Source organism: Condylura cristata, unplaced genomic scaffold, assembly GCF_000260355.1.
Source record: "Condylura cristata isolate star-nosed mole 26May11 unplaced genomic scaffold, ConCri1.0 scaffold00031, whole genome shotgun sequence".
In the NCBI taxonomy this organism is placed as follows: Eukaryota; Metazoa; Chordata; class Mammalia; order Eulipotyphla; family Talpidae; genus Condylura; species Condylura cristata.
Genome location: NW_004567132.1, coordinates 13,179,274 through 13,197,564, shown reverse-complemented (window position 1 = coordinate 13,197,564; position 18,291 = coordinate 13,179,274). Strand labels below are relative to the sequence as shown.

Sequence of the window (18,291 nt, the reverse complement as noted above, 5' to 3'; positions counted from 1 at the left end):
CTTCCTATTCTGCTCCCCGTTCTGTCTCTGGTGAAGCCTTTCACTGTGCCTGCACCTCTGGCCTATACCCCAGTTCTCTATGCACAAATAAATAAATCTTAAAAAATTTAAAAGAAATGAATAAGTTAGATCCTCTGTTGTAAATGAATAAGTTAGATCCTCTGTTGTACTAGCCACATTTCAAGTCACCAAAAGCTCATGAGGCTGTGGCTACCATACCCACTAGTATTTTTAAACATTTTCTTAATCATAGTAGGTTCTATTGGACAGTACTGCTCAAACTTTCAGACTAATATTAAATAATAATAGTGAACTGGGTTGTCCTGCTCTTCTTAACTATAAAGTGAATACCTCTAAATAGTGATTTACCATTAAACGGTGTTGAATTTTGAGTTCAAACTTTTCTTTATATTTTTTAGTATGTTAAAAACCATACTTTCTTCTTAGTTTTCTAAAAGTATTTTTATTTGAAATGGATAATGAATTTTAATACTTTTTTTTTTTGGCCTTGAACCTTTTTGTTTTTTGGGTTCCTTTTTTTTCTTGGGTTTTTTTTGGTTTTTTTGTTGTTTTCAAACCCCTTTGTTGGCTTTGGTTTCTTACCGTTTTTTTTTTTGGTTTTTCTTCTTTTGTGGGTTTGTTTTCAATTTTTCTTTCTTTTTTTTTTTTTTTGGAACCCAGGTTTATTGCCCTTAAAATTTTTTTTTAAAGGCTTTTTCAGGTTAGAATGTATGAGATATGGGGCATTTGTCTCTTTAAAAATCTGGTAAAACTTGGGTGAAAAAATTCTAGGCTTGGTGTTTTGTTTGGGTATGGGGTTTCCTCATCTCTCTCTTTCAGAGAATTCATTTCTACTTCATCTGTGTCTAATCATACAACTTAGACTATCCATCAGGTTGTGTTCAATGACAACCCATTTTTAGGTCTAGGATTAATACAAGGTTATTCTGCAAATCTGTTTCGTTGACTTTTCTTCCCCTTATGGTAGGTTACTCTCTTCACACATTTAATTGTTTTATATTCGCTTTCAAATTCTCCTGTCCTATCTTCCTGCTTGTTCTCCTGTGTCTTTCATCCATTTGCTGTAGTTAGTCATTTGGTGTTGGAAGTTCATCCTCAGAGAGGGCTGTTGGTTGCTGGGCAGCTGTAGGTTGCATGTGACCCACATAGGGGTTAGGATGGTAATGGACACATTCTGGGGTTATTTTCCTGACTTGGTGCTTCTGTGTCCTGTTTGCTTCCTTGAGTCATTGAGACACTTTGCTATCCCCCAGAGAGTTTAATTTCTGCAAAAACTCTCTTTTGTGCATTGCCTTCCAAAGCCTGGGGTGCTGTGTCTGCATTAACATCACACTTGCAAATGGCAGACCCCTGTCCATGAGCCTCCTCAGTTCTGTTTCCTGCTTAGATTTTGCATTTCTTTTTTGTGTCCTATATCTGGGTATTTGCTTCTCTTTCTTCTGAGCAAAGCCACATATTACAATTTTCAAGCTCATTGTTTTATACAAAATTGTTGGATCTGTCATATTGACCATAAGTCCAGAAACGTAGATAGTTAACTGGTTACTCTGTAGATTTATTTTTAAGCAAAGGTAAGAAAAGAGGGAGAGGCTATTAATCTGTGGTTTTTACTCACTACATTTAACAGCTAAGAATATATTTAAAGAATTTGTACTTTTTGGTATCAGTATGTTGGCATTTTATTTGTATGTTACTACAATATCTAAGGATATTCATAGCACTAATGATGTGTGTGTGTATTATATACACAATAGTGTATAATATATATATAAATATATAGAGCAGATATACATATATGTATACATAAAAATGCATATAAATATTATATATCTGCTCTATATCTTTTATAGTTTTGTATAATTCATTCAAAGACTTGGAAAGTCATGTTACTATCTCCTACAATAAAGATAATTTTCAATTTGCTCTTTGGCGCTTAACAATTTTTGCTTCATAATAGTATGCTGCTCTAATATTTGTTGAAGACTCTGGGGCTTGTATTATGTTTGAACTAGCTAAAGCCACAACAATCTTAGCATGATTTTTAGCAACCTTTAATCATAGCATTTATATCCTCTTTTTTGTTATCAAGTGTGAAGCATTATTTAGGAAACAACTTGAAAGAGGAAATATACACAACTATAATAAAAACAGTAAAAACCTGGATGTACAGGTGGGAAAGAAGAGTGGAAAAAGTTAGTGGACTTAAATTTATCTTATTTCATAGGGATGGCCCAACAGAGACTATTATATTCATAAGGTGACAGAAAATAGATAGATTTGAATATATATTGCTTTTTAAGATCTGTCTTTTCTGACCTCCATTTAGTGAATGGCATGAACAGGTGAACTAATAAATACAGGAGTATTTTCTTCGAATTCCACTATTTTCATTTTTGAATATTTTTAACAACCATATGTTTGCATTTAGGAGTGCTACATGCATAATATCATGTTGTTGAGTCACTGCCTTCCTCTTTCCAAACTGTCAATGTGGTACTGGAAGCACAATTACATTTGTGGCTTAAGCCAAATCTCTATCCCAGCAGTCTATTTCTTTGTGAATATGAATGAGCATGAGAGCCTGACAGGTATCTCCAAATGTGTACTAGGATAGGAAGGGAAGAAGAAGAAAGAGAATGGGTTGGTTTCCCAATAAATAAATTTCATGGAGAAATTAGAAAAAAAGTCTTCAAAATGCCACCCTGCAAATCCATAATAAACTTGAATTTCATTTTATCTGAATGCACCATGTCTGTAATAATCTAGGCCATGGCATGTCCATCTTCAGAGAAGGGTGGGTCTGAAGACGCCCTTCTCTGGTAAGTCTTCTTTGAAAGGTGTGCATGACTTCAAAGTTAAGCTTCAGAATTTTCTGTTCTTAGACATCAAATTTTGCTTAGAGGGAAGGAAGGTGGACTCAGGTGAGATCACAATTGAAAGGGTGGAGGGAAAGAGGTACTCTATAAAGGGTGCATACAGTGACTACTCAGAGATATTTCAATAAATTCACTATTTCAATAAAATGTTTTCAAATAGCAAACACTTTTTGGATGCATGAGAGCATTTCCAAGTATTAAAAGTAACTCAATGTTGTGAATATTTGGAATTATTCCAAGACCAGGAATTCCAGATGTTTGTCAGGAAGCCATTGTATGTCTGTTGAAATATTCAAGTGTATTTTAAGATATTAAGGAAGAAATAAAGACATATACCTCAATTCTTCCTTTTAAAATAAAGAACAATACCCACTTCAGAAGTGGGTACTGAGCTAATGTGAATGGTTAGTTATCCTTCTGTCCTTTGTTTTTCCCAGGGCAAGTGTGGCCAAAAAAAGCAAAGCATTTAGAAAAAATGTGGCACTATAGAAAACACAGCATATTATTTCTGTTTATCACAGCAGATATTGAATCAACCATTATCTGTGATGGATGCCAGATATAACTATGAACCAGCGCTCCTGGCCATCTGTCCTTACATAACCAGTCCTCCCTATCTCAGCTAGACAACTACAGGAATCACACTTGCCAGCTCCAAATGTCTTGTGAAAGTGCCAATACGAAGTTTTCTTCTACTTCTTCTTTTTTTTTTTTTTTTTGCATGAAATGCACTTAGTTTTACTTCCAAATCCCTGTATTTCATGTTAGATATTCACCATGATGAGAGTTTCTTGGCTACTCCAAGCAAGAATAATCTAGATTAAAAAAGACTTCCAGAATCCATACATGCAAGCCTAACAGTGTGGTTTCTGGCTTATTCAGAATTAATGAACTCAAGCAATCTATCTTTCATTCTTACACTTGACAGTTCTTTAAGGAATGTCAGTGCCCTAACCAACCAGTGCCAGCATTGTACCCAAGAAGAACGACTTAGCACACAAGCTGGTGGACTGGGGAACAAGTTCTCTGCTGCCTTGCCTGATGGGAGCAAGGGAGTCATGCTGGGTAGCTATGCCTTCCCTTTTCAGCAGGGAAGAGTCTCTCTGCATAACTCATTGTGTATAAATGTGCTAACTAATGGCATAGGGACTTCCTTTCCCTGAAGCAGGATGAAGAAACCCCTGGATTCTGCCAGGACTTACTGAGCGTGACTGAATCGTTGATCTTGAAGCTGCAGAGGACCCTGTCCACATTTCGGGCATGTCGGAAGCCATTTCCTCTCACGACTACTTGAAATGATTCTGAAATGAAGCATAATGATAAGATGTTAGTTAACTGCAGATCAGTAGCCTGAAATGTCTCATCTGTCATGATTTAGGTTATCTGCCCACTATTCTGTCAGGCTTAAAATAATCAAAAATTAGTTCAGGTTGGAAATCAAAAGCAGCTACATGGTGGTTTTCATCATGGACTCATCCCCTCTTTCTCATTAGATGACTGCAAGAAAGGCACAGGAGTTCCTATTTGAATTCCCACCTTTGTTCTTGCTGTTCTTCCTGGAATGGCTTTCTCCCCTCTCATTAACATTCAAGTCCTGACAGTTTTTAAAACTGGTGATTACCCCCAGTAGTCAGAGGAGTTCTCTCTTCTATCAGTTCAACTCTTTTTGTGTCTCTTCACATACTGGACTTCCCTGAAAGGATTTCTTTAGAATTCAAAGTGCTATCCATTTTGGAAAACTACCATCTTACATCATTCTCTCTTTCCTGAACAAAGCAGTATATGCAGTATATAATTTTATGTGTGTCACTCTTGCATCTTTTTTTTTTTCCTACAACTAGAAAGACATTAGGCCAGGAACTAGTAAATAATACTGGCCTTCCCATGTCTAGTCCTGCTGGGTACAGGTTAACCATACTAGTATTAGGTAGAGTAATTGTATATAGTGATGAGTCAACATTTTGCTCATTGAGACTAACTATCAAGCATTATCTGTTGGCACTAAGTTGATTCTGTGGTGCAGTCAGTACTCACTTCTCTCTTAATGGAGGAGAGACTATATTTTGGGGTCTTTAGCCCTGAACATTAGTTTCACATTGGCATAAACATATTGAATTAAAAGGTGCCAAGAAGTTCCATATAAAATAAAAATAATAATACTTTATAGTAGTCTTACCAAGGGAGAAAATCAGCTAATTATTTGGCCAACTGTTCAGGAATATATACTTAAGGTTGATTGAAACAAATAGGCAACACTTTACTTTGTTGTGGTTCTGTCGTCTTTTTGTGTATAAAGATTGGGCTTGGAATAAGCTGAAAAGGAAAAACGTGAGAGGAAAAGGAATAAGAAGAAAAGTCACAAGAAAAAGCAGTATTTGTGAAAGTGTATCTTAAACTCTAAATTGCTTTTAAAATGGAGATTTTTCTTTGAGGAAGACTAGAATTAGAGGACTAGCAGGAGGTACTCTTCCAAATTTTAATAAATATCATAAGTGTATCTCACCTTAATTCCCAGGAAACGAATTAGAAATGTTGGTTGCCAGGCTAATAATAACATGTTAAATTGCTCCCTTGTGTGCCAAACCCTGTGCCAACGGTTGTATGTGTTTGGTGTCTTTTAAATGTCACCACAGCCCAGGGAGATACAAATGAAAAAGGATCTTAGTTAGGTTCAGTCACTTGTCTGAGATCACAAGCTAGCCATAAGCATCGGAACTGGAATCCAGGTCTGTCAGGCATCAGACACCATGCTTCAGAACTCTGCCACTCTGCCCAATCCCATTATCTTGACATGATACTTCTTATCTTGTGGTCACTGACTACTCAGAGGTTGATATGTCTTTTTTATAAGCCTACTATGTTTTTATTTCAGGCAGTTATACCCATTTTGCAGAAAAGTATATTTGGCCCACATGGAAAGCAAGAAAATGAAACTTATTTAAAAGAGCCCTGAGGCAATGTACAAAGCGTACAAGTTGACAGGATTTTTTTCTAAGCCTAAAGAATGTTAACAATAAGGAAATTGAGATTTTTGTCATTTTTAAAAAAGATTTATTTATTTATCTGTGCATACAGAACTAGCTACAGGCCAGAGGTGCAGGGACGGTGAGAGGATTCACCAGAGACAGAGTGGGGAGCAGAATAGGCAGATTGTCCAAGTACACTGCTGAGGGGAGCAGCGGGCGGGTTAGAAGCGGTCTGCCGTGCCATGTGGATCAACTCCGGGGCAGGCTGGGATTGAACTCATGCGGAAGTGGCCTTCAATTCTCAGTGCTGTGCTTTAATCTGCTGTGCCACCAGGGAGGGCCGATTTTTGTCATTTTTTATGACTTGATCAGGTCTTGTAATTAGTAAGCAGCTAAACTGGCACTGACTTGGTTTTGAGCTATTTTAATTATAGTTGCATGGCAAATGCTTTTTTTTAAAGACCATAAATCCTATGAATCTTAAGTATTTACATAAACATGTGATGCATATGCATGATTACTAAGTTTAGAGATAGACTCAATATTTTTCTCTAACTGTCTGCCTGGCATGTGACCGATGACATAGTTGGTTCAACAAGCAATTTATTAAGTGTCAAGCACTGTGGAAGGATCTACTGCATCATATGTACTCAATTAAGGCTATAAAAACCTATTTGTGTTTCCAGTTTGAGTGACAGACATACAGAAATCTGCTGTTGGAGACTATCACTGATTAAAAATGATTTCTACCTGCCTGCTTTGCCTACTTCCATTGCTTCTCAAAGATCAGAAGAGAGAAGGCTCTGGAAACACAGGCTGCATGCCTAGCTCTCTTCTCTAACACCATGTTCTAGCATTACCACTTCAGCTGCTGAGTCCTCTATAAAAGAGGCTGCCCATTTGTCTGCTTGGCCCAAACTCAGGGTGTTTAGGAAGAAAGACAGGAGGATTCCATGATGTGTAAACCAAACAATTTAACCCCAGAGGTCTGGGGCAGAGATGGAGGAAATAGTGCTGCGTGAAGCACACTAGTGCAGAGACCAGCTGCCACCCTGCCTAGTAGTTTCCATGTTAGTGAGCACATTTGGTTTCCAGAAGAGTCCAAACATCTGACCCAGCAGCCCATCTGGAATGTCAGCTCTTTGCACATAGAAGTTATGTAATATAACCCTGTCAAATGAATTCATGGACAAGTGAGAACCAGGACACATCAGAACCAGGAGTTAAACTGATGTAACTCCATTTATCTCCAGAGCCCAGAACTGTCTTTCAGAAAATGTGCAGCTAAGAATTCTTAGGCAATTTTCATGCTGAATTACAGCTCCTACAAGAAGCACCTGGAGGATTTTAGGGAGGAATTTATACTTGAGAGACATCTTTGATCTAATCTTTTAAGATATATATTCTTTGAGATATCTTTATGATAAATGCTCATTAAGATTCTTTTGTCATTTATTCTCAATTATAATTTAAGCTTCTTGATGGTAGAGGCCATCATTTTCATTTCATCAGAATTTTTGAATATGCTTAACTCAGGGCTAAAACAGCCTCAGTGTAAGTCCATTGAATGAACACATAAATGACTTCTTATGGTACTAAAAGTGAATAAAGGGGCAGGACAAGGTGATCATTTATTAAGGTACCAGTGAGGTCTAATCTAGTTTATTTTCTGAGGCTTACTAAAGTTTATGAATAAAGGTGCTCAGCATCATCTGTCATTAGGGATATGCAAAACAAAACCATGAGATATCATTCTATACTCTTGAGAATAGCTATACTGAAAGACATCGGCCAATACCATGTTAGTGAAGAAACCAGAATCATCACACATTGTTGGTAGAAGTGTAAAAAGGCATAGCTACTTTGTTAGCTGCAATAGTTTCAGTTTTTCAAAAAGCTAAACAAAAAGTCATGGCATTACCATATGACACAGAAATTCTACTCCAATTGAAAATGTGTATCTACACAAAAGCTTGTATATGTGTGTTCACAGTGTCATTCATAATAGTGAAAAAGTGTAAACAATTCAAATACCAATCAACTATTGAAGATGGTGAAACATTATTCACCCCTAAAAAGTAATCCGGCTCTGACACATGCTTGTGACATGGATGAATCTTGAAAATATCATGCTAAATAAAATAAATAAGGCATGAAAGACCACATGGTCTAATATGGACCATAAAAAATCCATATTAGAAAAACCCGTAGAAACAAAGTAGATAATGTTTGTGAAGGAGGCAATGGTGAATGATTGTTTAATGGAATTGTTTTGGGGGGAAATGATGAAAACATTCTGTAATTATATAGTGGCTGTGGTTGAACAACTTTGTGAATAAATTTTAAAGCCACTTATACTCTTTAAATTATTGTTAGTGACAATTCAGTTTGAATTTGATCTTATTAGATGCTTATTGTAATGTGTAATATCTAAAATATAACCCAGAGACAAAAGTATATTAAGTACTTTCTGATGTTTAAATTATTCTGCAACTTTAAATTTTCATTATTATTTTCTATAAATATATATACACGTATATATATATATATATATATATATATAACTGCATTAGTGAGATATATTTGACAAATAATAACTGGCATATTAAATGCACAATTTGATAAATTTTCACATGTATGTAGTGATAAGATAATACCACAATCAAGACAATGGACACATCCATTATCTTCAAAAGTTTCCACTTTCCTCTTTGTAATCTGGTCCTGCTCCTCGCAAAAACTACTCTCTTGTAACTACTGAGTGGTCTGTTATTATAGATTAGTTTGCATTTTCTAGAATTTCATGTAGCTATAATACAGTATTTTTTGTTTCATTTCTTTTACTTAGCATAATTATTTTAATACTCATCCATAATTATTTTTAGATTTATGAACAGTCTATTCCTGTTTATTGCTGAGTATTATTTATTATATGAATAAAGTTCAACTTGTTTATCTAGTTTCCAACTGGTGAACATATGAGGTATCAGAGTTTGGTTATGAAAAATAGAACTACTGAATATTCATGTCCAAGTCTTTGGGCAGAGAGTTTCTTTTTCTTGGGCTAGTACCTGGGAGTGGACCTGCCATGTCATATGGTAGGTGTGAGTTTATTAAAGACTGTTAGATCTTTCTTCAAAATGATGCTGCCATTTTATATTCTCATCATCAGTGTATGAGAGTTCCCTTTCCATACAGATATAGCTTTAAATGAAAAGAAAGATAGAGTGGAAATTCACCTATTCAGAAGAAGAAACTAAGGGCCAGGCCTGAAATTTGAAAAACCACAGTGAAAGAAACTATTGGAGGTTGTAAAAATGTGTCTGTTTTAAGTATCTAAGTCCCAAATGGTAAACATGAAGCCTAAGGCTACCTTCTTTATGAAGGTTTAAACAAAAAAATCACTCAATTTTATTATAAACAGTAGGAAACAACACAGTAAGAACAAAACAATTGCTTTTGAAATGACAATGTGAGGAGCTAATTATAACCTTCTATTTCTGGAGTACAAAAACTTCAAGCATAGAACAGTTGGCAGGTTGCTCACTTAACCCCAATTAGTTCCTTCCTGTAGTACTTGCTTATACAGTACATTGTGAGCTGCTCAAGTTTAAAGCCAACTGGTTGGGAAAGAGAAAAATTGTGCTTAGGCAAAAGGGTGAATTTCTTAGAAAGAGTCTTAAGTTATGCAGAGCCAGCCAATAACAGGGCAATTCCAATTACACAGAGGATAACTTAGAAAAATATTTCGATAGGGACTTTGTAAAAAGAGTTGATATTGGAATGGATGCACAATTATTTATATATTTTGCAGAATTATTTAAAAGTAGATAACGTCAAAGGTTCTATAACGCTCTGTACTCAGCATGGTACAGAATAGGAAAAAAACAAAGTAACATAAGCACTGTACTAAATGCAACTTTATGTTTGATCTGGGTATTTGAGTGATACTAGAGAGTGGAGGAAAGTATGATAAACTGGAAAGAACATATATTTTTAAAGGGAAGATGGTAAGTTTCCAATAATCATTATCTTAATAAATACAGGCCATTGTTGCTAAATATGACATTTTAAGAGAAGGTGCAAATATGAAATTTAAGGGGAAATCAGAGTTTTAAATGTTAGCAATAAAAATTTTTAACAGAATGTGTATCTAAAAGGACATATACACAGATTAGACAGGGTTTGTAGACTGCTAGCTTATAGCTTCTGGCAGTGGAGAAGGTTCTCTCCCCAATGAGTTTTATCAATAACATTGATTCAACTTCTCTTAGATCAAAGCAGACTGGGTATACTTCTTGCTCTCTTTCCATTAAGATTTCCTAATAAATTGTAAAATAGTTCCAGGTCATACTTATCTTTCAGCCTTAAACAATAAGCTATGAATACCTTAGTGAAAATAGAAGCAAATCTTTAGAACTTGAGGGAAGAAGACCTCAAGACCTTTCTGTGGACTGTGTTTGGTTACAGATGATCATTCTACTGCTGCTCAAGTAATTCTGGGGTGGTGATCTCAGAAATTATATGAGATCTCCACTTCATTGTTGTAAAACTTTAGTTTGTAAAGTTCATGTGTTAAACCAAAATCTGCATTCCTGGATTTCTCCTTAATCTCTCCATGGTGGTCTCCTGGAGTTCTTCGTAGCTTAATAGTTCCTTTCTACATGGGAATTCTCCAAACATCTAAAGATGCTCTCATGAGTGTCTCGTTTTTTGTCTATATCTCTGTGGTTAATTCAGCCTTTCCTCATTCCAAAAGCATCTCATAAGTGCTCCCACTGCTTTCTGATCAGGTCTCAGATATAGTGCATGCACAAAAATCAACTCAAATGGGTAAAAGAATTGAACATAAGACCTAAAGCCTTAAAATATATGGAAGAACATATAGGTAAAACACCACCTATACATCTCAGTAACATCTTGTAAGACTTATATCCCAAAGCAAATAAACTAAAGGAAAAGATAAACAGCTGGAATTACATCAAACTATAATGCTTCTGTACAGCAAAAGAGACAAAACAAAGTGACGACCTATTGTTTGGGAGAAAATTTCTACACTCCATACAACTGCGAAGGGACTGATCATAAAGATATTAAAAGAACTCACATGACTCAACAAAAACAAAGTAAGCAATCTAGTCAAAAAATGGGCAGAACTTAAAAGACACTTCAAAAAGGAAATGCAAGTGACCAATAGACATATGAAAAAAATATTCAACATTCTTCATAATCAGGGAAATGTAAATCAAAGCCACAATGAGATACCACCTTGCACCAGTGAGAATAGCACATATTTAAGAAACTAGCAACAAAAAGTGTTGGCAAGGATGTGGAGAAAAGGAACTCTCCAGCATAGCTGATTGGAATGCAAACTGGCCCAACCACTATGAAAAGCTGTGTGAAGGTTCCTCAGACTATTAAAAATGGAGCTATCACATGACCCAGCAATTCCACCTCTAGGAATCTACCCGATGGACACAAAAACATTAATTCAGAAGGATACCTGCACCCTTGTGTTTTTTTGCAGCACTATTTGTAATAGGTAAGCTATGGAAACAACCCAAATACCCAAAAATAGATGACTGGATCAAGATGTGGTATATATGGAATACCATTCAGCAATCAAAAAGAGAACCAATGCTATTTCCACCAACATGGGGTAAGTTAGATGGGATTGTGCTCATTGAAGTAAGTCAGAAGGAAAAAGAAAAATATGGGATTATCTATTTCAACATATGGGATATAGGGAACCAAAAGAGGGATCAGGGAAAAATTAATAATAAAAAATACAACAAAACTTAACACAATTAAATAGTCAATTATAAACCAGAGACATTTTGCAGGTGATGGGGAGGGAGAGTTATCAAAATGAGGATGAACACAAGGGACTATGGTGATAGCGCATGAGTGAATTGGTGGTAGAAATTCGATGGGGACTACTACATCTGAGAAAAGAAAGCAAACATTGTTCAAAAGTGAACAATGATATAAAATATAAATAAATAAATTTTAAAAAATATATAAACTGAAATAAATTCCTCAGGGAATGACCTTGTTTATACCTAACAAATATGTCATAGAAATTTTAAATGTAAAGTGTTTGAAAAGTAGAAAGTTCTTCCTTACTGCATGCTTATATTGCATGATATATTTTCTGTGATAAACTAACAACTGGCATTTAGTATTCCAGAAGACTGGGAAGGTGTGATTAACAGTGAACTATCAACAGTGAAAGATGGAGGCTTTGGAATATAAGGAGTCAAGGCAAGAGATTTTATCCTTTTTGTATCTCCAGTACATAGCACAGTGCAGGGAAATCAGTGAATGGTTAAGACTTATTAAGTTAATAAAATAAACCTATTTGGAGTTATATGACAAAACCCAGCATGGTTGAAGTTTTAGTTTAGTGTAGTCTATTCCAATACAAAATAATATCAATATACCAATTTTGATTAGCCAGAGAAAATACTGGGACTAGAAGGCTGATTCTTTATATAAGTAGAGATTTCCTGCATCACTGAGAAAACTGTCGTGACCCATTAGTTGACAATTGGATTTGCCTACCACCATTTTGTGAGGACTGGTAGATTGAGCAATGGATTAAAATCAATATATTAATTGTGGAGAAAGACCAGCAACAATTATATAATTAAGTATGTCAACATTTCAGGGGTGGACTGTAATCACTGTAGGAGAGCTGCCATGGGGATGAAGGGTCAGACTCTACTTATGTACAGAGTGGTTTGTTGGTGGCTATGTGTGGGAATCTATTTCTAGGATAGTATTTCTGTGCTTCCTTTGTAATTAGCTGCCATGAAGAGAGAATTTGAATAGTATTTCAAATTTTCAAACAATTGACATGTTACTTCTTTTTTTTTTTTTTTTCCCAGGAGGCACTTTACTTTGGCCCTTTCCCTTTTTTTTTTTGCTTCCCTTCTTCCCCCCCCTTAGGTTTATTTTGTTTTGACTTAAAAAAATTTTTCTTTTTTTTGGTTCAATTATTATTTAGTTTCAGTTTACCTCCTGCACATATGGTGGATGGTTCAGCTGCTAGGATTTCAATGCAGGATTTCTTCAAAATCTAGGAGGAGAGGAAATAAAAGAGTCAAAGCATGCTTATTTTGTTAACAACAGAGGAGGAGGGTTTTGCTTTTGGCTACCAAGATATGGAAATTCAAGGATACAATGTTTTAGTGGGGGGGGGAGTAACATCTTTACTAGTATCATTAATGGCAAATATTCATTGAGTTAGCATATGCATTTGGTGATTTTGAGTGTCCCTAAAGTCATAAGAATTATTCATTCATTTTTTTTTCTTTTTTGGCAGATTTTAATAAATACTGTGAAATACTAGTACTCATTATGAAGTTTTTAACATACAGTTGGGGACTGGGGCTTACACTTAAAAATGTAAATAACAAAGGTCAATCACATATGGTAGGTGCCAGGGTGAAGGGGCACAGAGCAGGTGTCATGGATTTCATGAGGAGAATGCTAAGGGTTGTTTACCTGAAAAGAACTTCATGGAAGACATGGCGCCAAGGAAAAGACTCAGTCAAGTGGGTAGGAGGGAAGGGAAGATTAGGTTGCAGGCACAGAAAGACATGAGCAAAGGTGAGGAAGTAGAAATACACAGAACTCTTTAGCTGGAACAACAAGAGCTTGAAAAATAGAAATAAAAGAAAAAAAATAATAAAGAGGGAAAAAAGGATGAAGGTAGTTGAAAGATCCTCAGGAGGACCATTTTCCGAATTCTCAGTGTCCTTTTTTATTAGCAAAGTGAGGAAAGATGTTAGGGGAGATGGATATGAAGGCTTCTTGTGCCTCACTCTGTAGGAGGAGCCCCTAAACCTTACTTAAGTGGAAACATATTCTTTCCCCAATGAATCTTATAGGTGTCAGTGGAGAGTCTGGGAGAATCCCGTGACCATACAGGTAGTTAATAGTGAGGGTTTCTGGCCAAAGCATGGTTTTAAGCTTTTTGCTACTATTTATGAATCCCACCTCTTGTTGAGTATCACTTAAAATTTCAACAAAACAAATAAACATATATAGGAAGCTTAATTAATTTTACCAAGGGAATATAATATCTTTATTTGGACATTACTTAATTTGGAAATTTATACGTTTTAGAGGGCATAAATATCTGTCTGTTTATGAAAGGGACATTTGTAAAAGCAAGTAATGGTAAAATTACAAATTTAAAGTGCAAAAAGAAGAGAACACCTTTTAGCACCTGTTAACTCGCATTGATGTTTTATTTATATATGCTTCATTGTTCCAGCTTAAGTGACATCCCAAGATAAAGCAATAGAATAAGTAAATCATAAAGGGAGAGGAGGTGAAATGAAGAGAAAATAACAGAGATGAAATAAAAAGTAAGAAAACAATAGGAAAAAAAAAAAAACCCAACTGTGAGGAGCTCATTTCCTTGCTAGGGGTTGCTCATGGATTTAGTTTTAAGCTTTCTAGTAGCAGTTGTGCAGGCAAGGCAATACGAGGTTCTTGCTCTGTCTATTAAAAGTAGACCAGTTAGTTTCTCAGAAAAGAATATTTACCCATTCCAAGACAAATCTGGGAGTCCTCATAGAGAAGCATTGGGAAAGGAAATAAACATGCTTCAGCAAATCTTCGTCTGATGCACAGATGATAAAACATTAAAATGTATTCATTGACAGGTTTCTCACAACCATATATTTAGGGAAATTAATATATACTTGAAAGTATTAAAAAGCAGCATTTCTTTTGATTTTTTTCTCATAATTTCAGATGTCTACTTTTCCTAATATTCCTTCCACTCATTTAAACTGAACATATTTTTGTATTTTGATTCCCCTATTTATTTGCTCAGCCTCTGGCATATCCAGCCGCCACTACTCCCATCCCAGGTAAAGGAGCAACTTTGGTTCCTCTTGGTCCCTGAGCCCACTGCAACTGGCAGGAGCCACAGGCACCAAACTAAACTCCTCATACCACCAGCCATTGTTAGTGTCATTGGTCCTCATCCACCTGGCTCTGGGGAACTGGTATCAACACTGAGCACCTGAGTTCCCTTCAGTGTTATTCTAACTTAGAACCAGAAACTCCAAGAGTATATACTGGTACCCTTGATAGCTTCTCCATCTTCTTTTTTTTCCTATGGTTGATCCAGTCCTTTTGGTCTCTTGTTTATGTAACAGTATCCTAGCTTGCTTGGATCTTGGTGAGCTATGATTCATATCCTAGATGCCAACCTTTCTTGAATTGTGATGGCTGTTCACCTCCTCCAAAGCAATTCGCTGTCACTGGGCTCTTCACACCTGAGGACTGCCTCAGCCAGTGGCTGCCATGACTGAGGGCAGTAGCTCCCTCAGGCACAAGTTTTCAAATGAGTCACGTTAGAAGAAGTAGAATTAATCCATATGGAGACATTTATTAAATAGTGGCATTAGAACAATGTGAAGCTATTTTTATGTTATAAATAAAATTCCTCAGGCATTTGGCATCCCTTAATAAATCACTTTATTATCAACAACTGAAGATTTCAAAACAGTTCAGGAATAAAAATTGAGCTATTAGAGCTATTGAGTTCCCCAAACTCCACCAAAATAGATAATGAAATCGGCACCCATGTGAGTTCCTGACTTTGAACAAACGTTTTTGAACCAATACTTAACCAGGGATTGGTAAAGGAAACACCCATGAATCTTTGACCACAAAGACACACTAGCAAGTTTTGTCATAATAAACACATGCTGTACCATTCTTTCAAAGTGTCTGCAATTAGCAGATAAATCTAAGGAGTGTATGAAGGGCCAAAAAATGTCAGCCAAGCACAGTAATTCAATCCAGTAAAAACATAGCTTTCCCAATCTTAACTTAAAACATCTGGCAGGGAGCATTGTGGCCAATAGAGTAAAATTTATCAGTGAGGGGGATGGGCAGGAATCTGTCTGAGACCGTAGCTTCTATTAGTTTGAAATGTCTGGTTTCAAAAAGTAGGAAGTCACAATCATCATGGGTGGATTTGGGGGTCCCCTTGGTTATGAGAAGCCCAGACTGTATGGTAATCAGTCTGTCTAAACTGCAGCAACATCTGCTTATTGGATGGAGATGGGAGGCGAAGGATCCTCCCCCAACTAGGCACTGGTAGCTACGGAGGAAGTCTAGGCACAGCACTGGGAAATCGATGAAGGAAAATCACTACATGAAGTGAGAGGGACTCATATGAGGTGAAGACAAAGCTGAATAGAATAAGCCTGCAGTGGAGACTAGGTTAACACCAACACATGCCACAAGTATAGTTAGTGTGAAGAGCTGGTCCTCGTCCTGGCCCTGCACTTACCTGATCTAGAGTCCTTGACAAATCCTTGAACTTTTCTGTACCCCAATTGTGGGTACCAGTGTAACTAACATACTGAATAATGTTGATAGCTTGAAAACTGGAATCAAATTGCTTGAGTCAATTCACTATGAGCAGTGTGATCTTGGGTAAGTTCCATAACTTCTCTTAGTCTGTTTTTTCATCTGTAGAAGTGGGATAAGGATACAAACTCCAGAAGAGTAAATGAGATCATAAGGCAGAGCTGATAGGTCCAGAGCCTGTATCTGATAAGCCTCAATTCAAGGAACTATTATTCTGAAGATCTTCGACTCTATAGAGACAGATAAAGATAGACCTGGGCTATGAATAAATTACTAACCGTCTGAATCACAGTTTCTTTTCCTATAAATAATGATAAGGAAGCCACTGACTAGATGATGGATGGGCTATATCATGGTAAAATGAGTAATAGACATGAATGGAAAGATAGCTTGGAAAGCCAAATGGACTTGGGTAGTAAAATTCATATTGGATTGGAGTGAGCTCAAGGAAAATTGCGACAAGATTGTTTTATGACAGAACTAAACAGATGTAACTGCTCAACAGAGAGTGCCTCCATTCTGGAGTGGGGTCATCAGCCGAGTGCCTTTCATGGAAATAAGGCACCAAGGAACCTGCTCAGAAGAACCTTAGCTGAAAAAGCACTCAGGAGAATGTCTGATAAATATTTGACAGACAATGGTAGCTGTTTCTATGATTTTGGAAATTACTATCACTTTTGTTATTACTATTAGTACTGTTACTTCTTGTGGATATGGATCTCTGCTCAGCTCTCTATCACATACCTACCACTGACCTTGAGCTTGCCCATATTTGCTGGTATAAAAAACTGGAAAAGGCTAATAATTTTATCTTGTTACTTACTGGATAAATTCCAAAAAGAATATACATCAGAGAGCATGTTTGAAATCCATAAATCTATCTAGATGCAATGTGTTGTTACTGGTATGGTTATTTTCATGCTCCTCCCTAGATTGTTGGGGCCATAAGGACTTTTTATGTATACTTGAAATGAATTTCATTGTGAACCAGTTTGGGTTGTATAGAAGGATTTATGTTTTTGGAGTCTAAAAACTGCAGTCCGTTTTTATAAAGTTATCTGTTGATGCAGTGGTTTCTCATGAATCCTTAAAGAATTGTGAATATTTACAGTTATAAGAATTCTTCTTCCTTTATCACAGCCTCACGACTTTTTTTTTCTTTCTTAATTCTGCTTCCTTCCCTAACAAACAACCAATCTTTATTTATTTGGCTATTTCCAATTGGATAATTTTTGTTTGTTTATTAGTGAAAGACCAGCTCTTTTGTCCATTCGTGATATAGGGGACCTTTGCTTCCAGACATCTTTCAGAAAGTCTTCCAGATTATGTTTCTTGGTGTCTTGTTATAAAGAACAAACATGGCTTGAAGATACCTGGGACTTGTAGTAGGCTGGTACATGGGTGACTAATTACTTCCTGACCAATTACATTTGTTTCTAGACAAAAATAATAGCAGTTTTCCTTCATTTCACTCTCTTTGCCATTTTTAAATACAATATGAATTAGTACCTAAGTCCTGGTGATTTAACAATTGAAAATTTCCAAACCCATTCACATTTTATATAAATTATTATTCTCCAGAGAATTCACCATTACTTATAATTATATATAATGATTTGTCACTATCATCTTCCTTAGACTATAAACTCTTACGAGGGTCTAGAATGGATTTGTTTTATATACAACTATATCCACAGTGTCTAACCTGGTACAAAGTAGAGATTAAATAACTATGATTGAATAAATAAATGAATTCATTGCAAAATTTCTGCATGGCTTCATAAACTGGCAATATAGCATATTATATACTGGTCTTCCTTTTGTCCTATAAAAAAATCTTTGGGATTTTGAATACAAGTCATGTTCTGCCTCTTGTAATACCTCCCTCTTCTTTAGAACCACTATCTTTGGGGACTACCTTCCAAGGAGGCCTATTTCAGCATCCCTATTAAAAAAGAGAGGGACTTAACTTTTAAAACAATATGCTGTATGTCATGTCCCATGTTATATTTGCCTGGCCTGCT

At 36.1% G+C, this 18,291-nt stretch overlaps 1 protein-coding gene across 1 annotated transcript in view; it reads right to left on the bottom strand.

Moving 5' to 3' along the window:
• Positions 1 to 18,291, bottom strand: part of ANTXR1 (anthrax toxin receptor 1) — a 206,992-nt gene that overhangs the window by 122,454 nt on the left and 66,247 nt on the right. Inside the window, exons 9-10 of the mRNA XM_004691474.2 lie at positions 12,884 to 12,944; positions 4,100 to 4,198 (exon numbers count right to left, since the gene is read on the bottom strand). Coding sequence (XP_004691531.1) covers positions 4,100 to 4,198; positions 12,884 to 12,944 — 160 coding nt within the window. The remainder of the gene's footprint in view (positions 1 to 4,099; positions 4,199 to 12,883; positions 12,945 to 18,291) is intronic.